The sequence below is a fragment of the Marmota monax genome, unplaced genomic scaffold (assembly GCF_021218885.2).
Source record: "Marmota monax isolate L192 unplaced genomic scaffold, Marmota_monax_Labrador192_F-V1.1 WCK01_AAM20220418_F8-fsc00108, whole genome shotgun sequence".
In the NCBI taxonomy this organism is placed as follows: domain Eukaryota; kingdom Metazoa; phylum Chordata; class Mammalia; order Rodentia; family Sciuridae; genus Marmota; species Marmota monax.
In genome coordinates, this window is record NW_026694593.1 from 4,204,590 (window position 1) to 4,218,682 (window position 14,093).

The 14,093-nt window shown below is 40.2% G+C and overlaps 1 protein-coding gene and 1 long non-coding RNA gene across 2 annotated transcripts in view; one reads left to right on the plus strand and one right to left on the minus strand.

The window, feature by feature from the left end:
* LOC131423303 (uncharacterized) overlaps positions 1–14,093 on the minus strand; it is an 85,080-nt gene that overhangs the window by 33,454 nt on the left and 37,533 nt on the right. The window lies entirely within an intron of this gene.
* Positions 1,401–11,378, plus strand: Hrnr (hornerin). Its single transcript, XM_058571965.1, has 3 exons — positions 1,401–1,464; positions 2,437–2,601; positions 4,408–11,378. The coding sequence occupies exons 2-3, from the start codon at positions 2,464–2,466 to the stop codon at positions 10,213–10,215; spliced, it is 5,946 nt and encodes a 1,981-aa protein (XP_058427948.1). The 5' UTR covers positions 1,401–1,464; positions 2,437–2,463; the 3' UTR covers positions 10,216–11,378.

Genomic DNA, 14,093 nt, shown 5'->3' on the forward strand with positions numbered 1-14,093 from the left:
TAGTCAAGAAATTGCTCCTCTTTCAGTTCAACACAAACTGACATTAATTGGACACCTTTATGTACCAAGTAGTACATTTGGTCTCTAAGTAATACTAGGATAAATAATGCCCATTCCCTATTCTCAAGAAGCACATAGTCTGGAAGGTACATAAGCACATAAACAAATATGTATGTGTGAAAAAATAGTCAATCAAATAATTAAAAGTGAGCCAAATAATTAATAGTAGTTATTTCTGGCTAGTATATTTACAGATATTTGAATTTTCTTTTCTTCACTTATCAAAATGTTTTCTAATTTTTATAATATATATCAACTGCATAATAAGATAATTTTAAAGATTACAATACAGTGTAACTAATATAACTACAAAATTATGAACAAATTTATCATTTATACCTCTTTCTTGAGTAATCCAAGAAAAACTTCCTACAGGGTAGGGGCTAAAGTAGATTGAAGAATTAATATTTCATTAGGCAGATAATGAGAAAAGGTATTCTAAGAAAAAATATTAAGTAATATAATACATTCAGGAAAGTGGAAATAGTTAATTACAAGTGTAACAAAAAGGGGAATCTGGAGAAAAGAAAATGGAGGTTGGAGAGAAGACACAACCCAGATCATGAGGGATTTTGAACACTGTGCTTAAGAACATGCCTTTCTTCCTAAGGTTATATGGCTGTTCAAATGAAAGCTACAATGATTAATGGTCACTAATGTCAAATAAACTGAGTCAGTTAAACAGATGAAAAGGAGAGCCTCTACAGCCATTATCCATTCCAAGAGGTAATAATAAAATCATGGGTAACACCCTGACTGAGAATCTCATATAAGAAAATTTAGCTTAGAATGGGAGTATGACTATATGATATTTTTAAATATTTTTTAGCTATAGATGAATACAATATCTTTATTTTTGTTTATTTATTTTTATGTGATGCTGAGGATCAAACCCAGTGCCTCACACATCGAAGGCAAGCGCTTTGCCACTGAGCTACAACCCCAGCCCCTAGATGATCTTTAAGGTTCCTTTTGAACATTTAATTCCATGATTCTTTGACATTTGGTCCCTGATGTACCTGCACATACTCCATCCAACTTCCATTAAAGTCCGCACAATTTTTTGTTGTTGTCAATGCACTGTGCTACATAGTTGGGTGAATATACAGAGGCCTTTCTGCAAAGTGTCCTGACATTTTGGCAGGTGGGGCTGATACTAGCCCAGATTTGGGAACTGCTATTGCAATCTCAGGTGAACATGTAAGGAAGTAAGAAGGTAATCATCTGGGAGGTGGAGATGGAGAAGGAGCAGGACTTGTTTAGGAGTGAATTAGGACATCTCAAAGAGTGCAACTCCTCCCTAAGATGACCATTATTTTCATTATAAAAGGGCCTCTATCCCCAAACTAGAAGCACCCTGCAAGCTACTTCAATCTCCATCCTATTGTTCCTCTGGTGCACTAGGTAAGTGAGCAGGGATTAAGTTCTTCTACTCACGGGTACTTAGGACTATAAATTATGAAAGTCCAGGATATACTTTAAGGCAAAGAGGCACTGGATACCAGTCTTCTTTTTAGTATACTATTAGGAACTTTGGTATAAGTTAAATTTATTGAGAAGGAAAATGAAGCAACAACTAAACTCTATATAATAGTATCTCATTTCTTTGACATCTTTCATTAAGATCATGGGAATCTAGTTATCCATTAGATTGGTTGTTTCTTTTACTACTGAGCTTTTTCTCTTTGTTGTACAATCAGTATGGCCTAAAGGTCAGTGACTGCTTGAAGAATAAAAACAAAAGCTTAATCTGATAGCAGACACCCCAGCAACTTATTACCTACACCTGTGGTTGGCATTGCCCACTATGTCTACTTTCCCTTGTCTAGATGTCTTGAGGGTCCAGTTCAGCTACAGAAGCTCCTTAGCTGTAGTTAGGTACACCATATAGATGATAGACTTGTCTCTTAAGTGTGATGACTAAGACCTATTTAAAAAAAAAAAAAACAATAAGGGATTGGGATATAGCTCAGTTGGTAGAGTGCTTGCCTCATATGCACAGGACCCAAGGTTCAATCCCCAGCACCACACACACATACACACACACACACACACAAAAAAAAAAACTAGTAAGTGAAAGAACTGGCACACGGAATTTCTAAAGCTCCAGAACAAAGCTCATATTCTTTACTAAAAGCAGAGAGTCCAAAACAGAAAGTCTTTGCTCCTACATTCATTCAGGAAGGGAAATAAGATATGGATTGTGTTCCTGATTTCATCACTCTCTTGCTACGTGGCTTGAACAAGTTGCTCAATTCTGGATTAGTTCTTGATTACAACAGGATAAAATTAATCACGGCTGATAATTACTAAAATAATTGGACCTATTTATATATTTAAATAAAAAAGAATAATAATAATATTTTTCTCCCTTAGGTTAACTTAAATTTGAAAAAAAAAAAGATGTCTAAACTCCTGCAAGGCATTGTCACTGTCATTGATGTTTTCTACCAATATACCACCCAACATGGGGACTGTGACACGTTAAACAAGGCAGAGCTGAAAGAACTCTTGGAAAATGAGTTTCACCAAATTCTGAAGGTAAGAACTCCAAGTTAGGACTGAATTTTCTAGCAGTTCTCTTCTTCATCACTTCCTGCCTTTTTGTCATATATGCCAAACATCCTAGAGAATTCACCCTACGTGGTAATAATGAACTAGGTTTGGTAGGATTGAGGTACCATCAAAAGTTGAACCATATGCTTTCCATAACATGACCAAAGTCAATAAACCTACTTAACAATAGAAAACATACATAGATTTTTAGATGTCCTATCTATGGTGTAATATCCTATATTAAAATGTCCTACCTATGGTTCTCAGAAAAATTGCAAAGTAGTTGACATGCATCTCCTTCCCTTTGTCTTTTCATTTTGAAATGTCTAGACCACTGCTCATTTCTAAGATTCTGGTACCATAAGGCCTCTAAATTCAGTACATTTGTACTCCTAAATCACTAAAAAGAATGTGCACCACTTTAAAATTGTCAGTTTTAGAAATAAGTTGTTTGGGAACTTAAATTTAGCTGTTCAGTTTCAACTCCTTAAATTTAACTGCCTACTGAATATTGTTATTTGGAATTCTTTAGATGTTTTAAATTACAGGTGTCAGATATGAATCTCATTGTCTTCCGTTCTAAACTCATTCCTCCTCCTTTTTGCCCAAGGTAGAAATCTGGTGCCATTTTTCATTTCCTCATCCTCAGCAGGCAGCACCACCTTCCATCCTCCATCTAGTTCATCTACAGATTTTAAAACTGCCCATTTCTCTCCATCACTATTCTTAGTCCCCTAGTTCAAGCCATTTCCTACTTCCAATCTCAACATTTGATACTCAAAATCCTCCAACAGCTCCCATCTGCTCATAATCTAAAGTCCTAAACTTCTTTTTTTTTAAAAGAGAGAGGGAGAGAAGAGAGAGAGAGAGAATTTTTAATATTTATTTTTTAGTTATCGGCGGACACAACATCTTTGTTTGTATGTGGTGCTAAGGATCGAACCTGGGCCGCACGCATGCCAGGCGAGCGCGCTACCACTTGAGCCACATCCTCAGCCCCTAAACTTCTTAACATGGCTTAAAAGTTATAAACTAGACCTGATATCTCTCTAGTCACATCTCTTGAGTCCTCAAACTCTAAATCTAGCAATCTGGATTTCCTTTCAGTTCTTTGAATGAGCCATACCTTCTCTCACCTCTAGCCCTTTGTTCAAGTCATTCCCTCTGCCTGGAAGAATCTTTTGCACCCTCTTCTTTCCTTTCTATCCCTTCATTTGGCTTATTTTAATTCTTCCTTCAAAAGGCAACACATCCTCTCATTAACCTTTCTTGGATTCTGAGTGGTTACCCTCTGATACCACTCATAGAAATTTTATTACAATAAATTATAAGTTGGTGTATCTGACCCACTTAACTTTAAATTTCATTTTGTCAGATCCAAACTTGTTCACTGCTTTATTTCCTCATATAACACAATGCTAGGCAGATAAGAGTATACAATAAATCTTTCTTGAATGAATAAATTAATTAGTTAACTATTAAATTTGACATATAAAGAAAAGCCACATATGATTAATATGGGAATCCAAAATGTTCCTATTTGACCATTCTTCTACCAACAATAATTGTTTCCCTTTCATCTTTCAGTTGTATCCCCTTCTAACTATTTCTCTCTGCATTATTCATTGCATATTCCTTTCTCTTTGGGAGTAATCTAGCCCAAAGGACTACATGGTTGAGCTCCACCTAAATATGCCAACCACTCACATTTCTACAGTTTTCCTTCAATTGGTTAACTGAGTGTGTAGTCCATACTGACAGAGCTGCCCTCTGTACCTTGTTCCTATACAGAATCCAAATGATCCAGACACTGTAGATATCATCATGCAAAGTCTGGATCAAGACCACAACAACAAAGTGGATTTTACTGAATATCTTCTGATGATATTCAAGCTGACTAAGGCTTGTAATAAAATCATTGGCAAAGATTACTGCCAAGCTTCAGGGTCGAAGCAGAGAGATCACAGTCACCAGCACCAAGAGGAACAGAGTGAAACAGAAGAAGAGAAAGACAAATGGCAAGAATCCTCTTCCAATTATTCAAGTTCAAGTGCAGAAGAGAATGATTCCTATTCCAAGAGCTCTAGAGGAAACATTAAACACAGGCCTAGGTTCACATCCAGAAAATTGAAGGAACAAGGAATTTTGTCTAATTCTGGGCACTGGCAAAGCTCTGGGGAAAGGAAAGACTCAAGTTCAAGCCACTTTGAGCACAGTGAAAACAATAAGCATGGTACTCATCAGCAAGAAAGAGCCAACCCAAAAGAATTTTTAGGGAATAAACAACATAATAAGAAATCAGGCCTGTCCTCTGGTAGGAAGTATCATGGATTCAGCTCAGGGAGTTATGAAGGACAAGACTACGGGTCAAACTCAAATGACCATTCTGGTTATGCTAATGAGTCTAGCTCAGGCCAGCCCTCTCAACAGAGATGGCATGAACCAAATGTAGAATCTCAATCAGGTAACTGTGAAGAACAAGGATACTATTCCAGTTCAAGTGAGTCTTCCAGTTATGGAAAATATAGGTCAAGCTCAGGTCATCCCCCTAGTAAAAGAAGACATACATCCAGCTCAAGTGAGTCAAGGAGTTGGGAAAAACAAAATCAGGGATCTAGCTCAGGCAAGTCATCAAGTTGTGAACAAGATGGATCTGATTTAGATCAGTCATCACGATATGAACAACAGGGCTCTAGCTTTAGTCATTCTTCTAGTCAAAGGCAACCTAGATCAAGCTCAAGTGGTATATCAGAATACAGGCAACAAGAAAAATATGGTTCTGGATCAAGACAGTCCTCAAGCAATGAAGAATATAGGTCTGCATCAGGCAAGTCCATAAGCAGTGACAAAAATCGATCAAGCTCCTATCGGTCCTCTACTCAGAGAAAACACAGAAGCAGCTATACTCATTCATCAGAAAGTGACAGAAGACAAAAGCATGGCTCTGGCACAGGTCAGACCTCTGTCTTTGGTCACGAGAGGTCTCGCTTGGGAAAGCATACTAGCCACGGTCACCTAGAGACTGGATCTGGAGAGTCTTCTGACTATGAACAATGTGGGTATGGATCCAGCATTTCTTCCAGGGAAAAATACCATGAATCCAATTCAGGCTGTCAGTCGGGGAGTTCTACGAGACAAACGCATAGCTCTGGATCAGGCCAATCCTCTAATTATGGAAAATATGGAAGTGGCTCAAGCCTATGTTCTAGTCAGAAACACCATGAGTCTACCTCAGGTCAATCTGTTAGTTACGGTCAGCATGGTTGTGGGTCAAGTGAGTCTTCTGGTTCTGCTCAACAACAGTCTGCATCTGGAGAGTCTTCTGCATTTAATCAACATGGAACTGGCTTAGGCCAGTCCTCTAGTAGTGGACAACATGGCTCATACTCAGGACAGTCATCAAGCAGTGAACAACATGGGTCCAGCTCAGCTCAGTCTCCCAGCTATGGCCAGCACAGATCTGGATCAAGAAAATCTTCTAGGCAGAGGCACCACAGTTCTGGTTCAGGAGGGTCTTCAAGTGTTGGACAAGGATCCAGTTCAGGAGAGTCCTCTAGCTTCAGTCACCATGGAACTGGCTTAGAGCAGTCCTCCAGTAGTGGACAACATGGCTCATACTCAGGACAGTCATCCACCTGTGGCCAACATGGGTCCAGCTCAGGTCAGTCTACCAGCTATGGACAGCATGGGTCTGGGTTAAGTCAGTCTTCCAGCTATGGCCAGCACAGATCTGGATCAAGTCAAACTTCTAGGCAGAGGCACCACAGTTCTGGTTCAAGAAGGTCTTCAAATTTTGGACAAGGGTCTGGCTCAGGAGAGTCTTCTGGCTTTAATCAACATGGGTCTGGCTTAGGTCAATCCTCTAGTAGTGGACAACATGGCTCATACTCAGGACAGTCATCAAGCTGTGAACAACATGGGTCCAGCTTAGCTCAGTCTCCCAGCTATGGCCAGCACAGATCTGGATCAAGACAATCTTCTAGGCAGAGGCACCACAGTTCTGGTTCAAGAGGGTCTTCAAGTTTTGGACAAGGGACTGGTTCAGGAGAGTCCTCTAGCTTTAGTCACCATGGAACTGGCTTAGGCCAGTCCTCTAGTAGTGGACAGCATGGCTCATACTCAGGACAGTCATCCAGCTGTGGCCAACATGGGTCCAGCTCAGGTCAGTCTGCCAGCTATGGACAGCATGGGTCTGGGTTAAGTCAGTCTTCCAGCTGTGGCCAGCACAGATCTGGATCAAGTCAAACTTCTAGGCAGAGGCACCACAGTTCTGGTTCAGGAGGGTCTTCAAGTTTTGGACAAGGCTCTGGTTCAGGAGAGTCCTCTAGCTTTAGTCACCATGGAACTGGCTTAGGTCAGTCCTCTAGTAGTGGACAGCATGGCTCATACTCAGGACAGTCATCCAGCTGTGGCCAACATGGGTCCAGCTCAGGTCAGTCTGCCAGCTATGGACAGCATGGGTCTGGGTTAAGTCAGTCTTCCAGCTGTGGCCAGCACAGATCCGGATCAAGCCAAACTTCTAGGCAGAGGCACCACAGTTCTGGTTCAGGAGGGTCTTTAAGTGTTGGACAAGGGTCTGGCTCAGGAGAGTCTTCTGGCATTAGTCACCATGGAACTGGCTTAGGTCAGTCCTCTAGTAGTGGACAACATGGCTCATACTCAGGTCAGTCATCAAGCAGTGAACAACATGGGTCCAGCTCAGCTCAGTCTCCCAGCTATGGCCAGCACAGATCTGGATCAAGACAATCTTCTAGGCAGAGGCACCACAGTTCTGGTTCAGGAGGGTCTTCAAGTTTTGGACAAGGGACTGGTTCGGGAGAGTCCTCTAGCTTTAGTCACCATGGAACTGGCTTAGGCCAGTCCTCTAGTAGTGGACAGCATGGCTCATACTCAGGACAGTCATCCAGCTGTGGCCAACATGGGTCCAGCTCAGGTCAGTCTGCCAGCTATGGACAGCATGGGTCTGGGTTAAGTCAGTCTTCCAGCTGTGGCCAGCACAGATCCGGATCAAGCCAAACTTCTAGGCAGAGGCACCACAGTTCTGGTTCAGGAGGGTCTTCAAGTGTTGGACAAGGGTCTGGCTCAGGAGAGTCTTCTGGCATTAGTCACCATGGAACTGGCTTAGAGCAGTCCTCCAGTAGTGGACAACATGGCTCATACTCAGGACAGTCATCCACCTGTGGCCAACATGGGTCCAGCTCAGGTCAGTCTACCAGCTATGGACAGCATGGGTCTGGGTTAAGTCAGTCTTCCAGCTATGGCCAGCACAGATCTGGATCAAGTCAAACTTCTAGGCAGAGGCACCATAGTTCTGGATCAAGAAGGTCTTCAAATTTTGGACAAGGGTCTGGCTCAGGAGAGTCTTCTGGCTTTAATCAACATGGGTCTGGCTTAGGTCAATCGTCTAGTAGTGGACAACATGGCTCATACTCAGGACAGTCATCAAGCTGTGAACAACATGGGTCCAGCTCAGCTCAATCTCCCAGCTATGGTCAGCACACATCTGGATCAAGACAATCTTCTAGGCAGAGGTACCACAGTTCTGGTACAGGAGGGTCTTCAATTTTTGGACAAGGCTCTGGTTCAGGAGAGCCCTCTAGCTTTAGTCACCATGGAACTGGCTTAGGCCAGTCCTCTAGTAGTGGACAGCATGGCTCATACTCAGGACAGTCATCCAGCTGTGGCCAACATGGGTCCAGCTCAGGTCAGTCTGCCAGCTATGGACAGCATGGGTCTGGGTTAAGTCAGTCTTCCAGCTATGGCCAGCACAGATCTGGATCAAGTCAAACTTCTAGGCAGAGGCACCACAGTTCTGGTTCAAGAGGGTCTTCAAATTTTGGACAAGGCTCTGGTTCAGGAGAGTCCTCTAGCTTTAGTCACCATGGAACTGGCTTAGGCCAGTCCTCTAGTAGTGGACAGCATGGCTCATACTCAGGACAGTCATCCAGCTGTGGCCAACATGGGTCCAGCTTAGGTCAGTCTGCCAGCTATGGACAGCATGGGTCTGGGTTAAGTCAGTCTTCCAGGTATGGCCAGCACAGATCTGGATCAAGACAATCTTCTAGGCAGAGGCACCACAGTTCTGGTTCAGGAGGGTCTTCAAGTGTTGGACAAGGGTCTGGCTCAGGAGAGTCTTCTGGCATTAGTCACCATGGAACTGGCTTAGGTCAGTCCTCTAGTAGTGGACAACATGGCTCATACTCAGGACAGTCATCCAGCTGTGGCCAACATGGATCCAGCTCAGGTCAGTCTGCCAGCTATGGACAGCATGGGTCTGGGTTAAGTCAGTCTTCCAGCTGTGGCCAGCACATATCTGGATCACGTCAAACTTCTAGGCAGAGGCACCACAGTTCTGGTTCAGGAGGGTCTTCACATTTTGGACAAGGGTCTGGTTCAGGAGAGTCCTCTAGCTTTAGTCACCATGGAACTGGCTTAGGCCAGTCCTCTAGTAATGGAGAACATGGCTCATACTCAGGACAGTCATCCAGCTGTTGCCAACATGGCTCCAGCTCAGGACAGTCTTCCAGTTATGGTCAGCATAGATCTGGTTTAAGTCAGTCTTCTAGCTATGGACAACACACAGCTGAATCTGGCCAGTCTTCTATTCATAGGCAACATGGGCCTGGTTCAATAGAGTCTTCTGGTTTTGGTCAACCCAGGTCTGGCTCAGGTCAGTCTTCTAGCTTTCAGCATGGGTCTGGATCAAGTCAATCTTCCAGTTTGGGGCAACAAATATCTGGCTCAGGAGAATTTTCTGGCTTTGGTCAACATGAATCTTGTTCAGGAGGTTCTTCTGGCTTTAGTCAGAATAGATCTGGCTTAGATCAAACTTCTGGCTATGGACAACAGGGTTCAATAGCAGGACAGTCATCATGCCATGACCAACCTTGGTCCAGCTCAAGTCAATCTTCCCACTATGGTCAACATGGGTATGGTTCAAATCAGTCTTCTAACTCTGGCCAGCAGAGATCTGCCTCAAGTCATTATTCTAGCCACAGCCAATTTGGATCTGGCTCAGGTCAGAGTTGTAGCTCTCAACAATATGGGTCTGGTTCACGTCCTTCCTCTATATCTGCACAACCTTATTCTGGATCTGGTCAGTGTTCTAGTTCTAAACCGTATGTGTCTGGTTCTTGTCCCTCATCTATCTCTGGACAATGTCGTTCTGGATCTGGTCTGTGCTCTAGCTCTCAACAATATGAGTATGGCTCATGTCACTCATCTAGATCTGGATCATGTAGCTCTGGACCCAGTCAGTGTTCTAGTTATGAGCAACATGAATCACAAGGGAGATGTGGAAACCAGTGTGAATCAAACTGTAACCATTCAAATTATAATGAAGGACAATCAAGAAGCAGTTATAGACCAGCAGAAAGTTCCTCAGGTTGTACCTTTGAACAATTTACACCCTGTTATGAACAGTCTAGATCCAATACTACCAATACACTGCCATTATACAATGAGGACAATAGACAAGGTGGCTACTGCTATCAAAGAGGAAGAGTAAGTAACTATGGAGGGGGAAGTTTAGGTTCAAATTCTCATAGTTTTAATAGTAGCACTCCACTTTATGAATATGTCCAAGAGCAGAGGTGCTAATTCTAAGAATGAATAATAAACAGAAGTTAAAATAACTCAAATAGCAATTTAAGAAATGAAAAATTTGCAGATAAGCAACTCATGAAATTTCTTTCTCAAAGTAGATATATCTTTTTCTATTCTTTTCTCTTAAAGCTATAATGTACTCTATTCCTTATTATGCATTCCTTCCAAAGAATGTAGGATATTTAGGCTAACTCTGTTAGGAAATATTTGGTTGAATAAATGATTAGTGTTGCGGGTTAAATTCAAAATAAAGCAAAAGTATTTAAGAGTATGGGATTTAGTTAAGGTATCTTTGAGAGGTCATTATTTAATTAGAGATGATTCCAAAACAAAGCTTGTAGCTTTATAATGCTATATAGTATAAAAGCATTGCTAGTCCTGGAGCCAAATCTTTCTATTAAAGCAATACATACTCTAATTTTTGGTGTAACCTACACTAAACAGTAGCAGAAACACAAAAACAAAGATGCAGCCTTGGTAGCTTCTTTGTTTCTCAAAACCACCAAACCCCTATTTTGGGGTATACCAGTACTAATCAGTGGCATTAAAAAGTTGCTCCAAATGTTTCTCCCTAGCCAACAAGCAAGAGTATGATTTGTTTTGTTTTGTTTTGTTTTAACATACTAGGGATTGAACACAGGGATTCACACATGCAATGCAAGCACTCTATCACTGAACTACATCCCCAAATGCCCTCCCACCCCAACTTTTTAAATTTTATTTTGAGACAGGGTCTTCACTAAGCCAGCCTCAAACTTGTGATTCTCCAGCCTCAGCCTCCCCAATAGCTGGAATTACAGGCATGGGCCACTGTGCCCAGAAAGATTATTTCTTAAAGAGCAGAGATGGATCAGTTCAGGATCAAATGATCCAAATGTGGGCTTTATTTTGGGTCAGCAAGAACGATCTTGGCTTCTATTTCTGTGAAGTTGTTCTGAACTAGAAAACTTTAGAGGTGCTATAAAATAGAAATATAATTCCTCCTGTCATTTACTATCCTTTCCATGTAGGGAAATATCATCAATACCCAACTGGAAAGGAAGACTGTCACAGTTATATATATGGTTCTTTGGTTTGATTGTAATGTGTTTGTTTTAAGTCTTTGGATTCAAATAACTGTATTACATTAAAATTAACAATACATAAATGGTGATCAAATACTGAGTTTTGTCTCATCTCTGCTTCATTCCATTTCTCTCACATAGGTGGTCAAACTAAAAACTAACAAGAATAACCTATTTCCTGAAGTCCTATTCTTCATAAACAACTCAGAATATCTGAAAAGTTTTTAAATCTTATAAGACAATTTAATTTGAAAATGGGAAAAATGTCCACTTTCACCACTCCTATTTAATACAGTGCTAGAAATGCTAGCCAGAACAATTAGGTAAGAGAAGTAAATAAAAGGGATAAAAATAGAAAAGGAAAAAGTCAAATTAGCATTATTTGTAGATGACATTATCCTAAACAGAGACAATCAAAAAAAAAATCCACCATAAGACTGCTAGAGCTAATAAAAATTCAGCAATATAGGGTTACAAAACCAACATACAATAGCTTTCCTATTTACCAACAATGAATCTGCTGAGAAAGAAATCTCATTATAATTCCATTCATAATAGCTTGAAAAATAAAAATACCTAGGAATAAATCTAACCAAGGAGGTAAAAGAACTCTACAATACTATGGAACACTGAAGAAAGAAATTGAAGAAGATACAAGAAGATGGAAAGACCTCCCATGCTCATGGATAAGCAGAATTAATATTGTTTAAATGGCCATACTACCAAAGGCACTATACAGATTTGGTGCAATCCCTATCAAAATATCAGTGATATTCATCACATAACTAGAAAAAAAAGTCCTAAAATTCACTTGGAAAAATAAAAGACGCAGAATAGCCAGAGCAATTCCAAAAAAACAAAGCAATGCTGGAGACATAGTAACCAAAAGTGCATGGTACTAGCATAAAAACAGACACCTAGAGCAATGATACAAAAATAGAATACACAGAGAGGAACCCACACATCTCAAGTCATCTGACCCTTGACAAAGGTGCCAAAAACATACACTTGAGAAAAGACAGCCTCTTGAACAGATGGTGCTGGGAAAATTGGTTATCCATATGTGGAAGAATGAGACTATACCCTTATCTCTCACCCTGCACAAAAATCAACTCAAAATGGATCAAAGACCTAAAAATTAGACCAGAAACAATGCAACTCTTAGAAGAAAACGTAGGCTCAACAATCCGGTATATGGGCACAAGCAATGACCTTCTCAATAGGACCCCTAGAGCTTAGGAAATAATGCCAAAAGTTAATAAATGGGGTGACATCAAAATAAAAAGCTTCTGCAAAGCAAAGGAAACAAAAATGTAAAGAGAAAACTCAAAGAACAGGAGAAAATCTTTGCTAGCTACTCCTCTGACAGATTAATACCTATAATAAAGAACTCAAAAAACTTAGAACCACAAAATAAAAACAATTAATAAATGAGTGAATGAATTGAACAGAAACTTCTCAGAAGAAGAAATACAACTAGCCAACAAATATATAAAGAAAAATAATAAACATTATTAGCAATTAGGGAAATGCAAATCAAAACTACACTGAGATTTCATCTCATACCAGTCAGAATGGCAGTCATTAAGAATACAAACAGTAATAAATGCCACAGAGGATGTGGAGAAAAAGGAACACTTTTGTATTGCTGGTGGGACTGTGAATTATTTCAACACTATGGAAATCAGTATGCAGTTTCCTCAAAAGACTAGTCATGGAACCACTACATGACCCATCTATACCATCCTTCAGTATTTAGCCTAAAAAAGTTAAAGTCAGCATACTATAGCAATACATGCATAACCATGTATAACAGCACAATTCACAACAGCCAAACTATGGAAACAGCCTAGTTGTCCATCAACAGATGAATGGATAAAGAAAATGTGGTATATATACACAATGGAGGTTTACTCAATCATAAAGAAATATGAAATTAAGTCATTTGCAGGAAAATGAGTGGAACTTAAGACCATTATGTTAAGTGAAATAAGTCAAATTCAGAAGGTCAAGGATCATGTCTTTTCTCTCAAGTTCAAAAGGAAAAAGGGAAAGAACAGTTGGGCAGGGGGAGGGTAATCACATGAAAAGCAAAGAGAGATCAATAGAATAGAGGAAGGGAACCAGTGGGGGGAGAAAGTACTAGGGAGGTATGTTGGCCAAATTATATTGTTATATTGTATGCATGTTATAATACGTAACAACAAATCCCACCATTATGTACAACAATAATGCTCCGGATCAAAAAATGTGAAGAAAAACATTTTTTGAAAAACCAGGAGGATATGAAGAAAGGGTTTTCACAGGCAAATGTCTAATAGTAACTATCACAAAGACTCTACCAAGACCACAACCTTCCACAAAAAATACTTCTACAAGGACATCTGCCCAGCAATTTTCTGTTCAGCCTTGTACTGGCACCATTCTTATTATTAATCCTGTGGCCAAACATGGTTGTTCCAAAATATCTTACATAATCCTCCTCATTTTTGCCTCTAAAATATTCTCCTTGCCTCAGTCTCCTTGAATACACCAATAGATTACTATGGCGTGTATATTCCTATTACAATGCTCTGCTATCCCCGAAATAAATAACATTATTCTTTGGAAAATTTCTCTCTTTTATTTAGGTTGACAGTTTACTATAGGACCTAGAAATTCTATTCCTAGATAAAATGACAACATATGTCCACATGAAGATTTTTACATAAATATTAATAGCAGCTTTAATAATAACAGCCCCCAAAATGGTGCCGGGAAAACAGAAAACCCATATGTAGCAAAATGAAGTTAAACTCCTATCTCTCA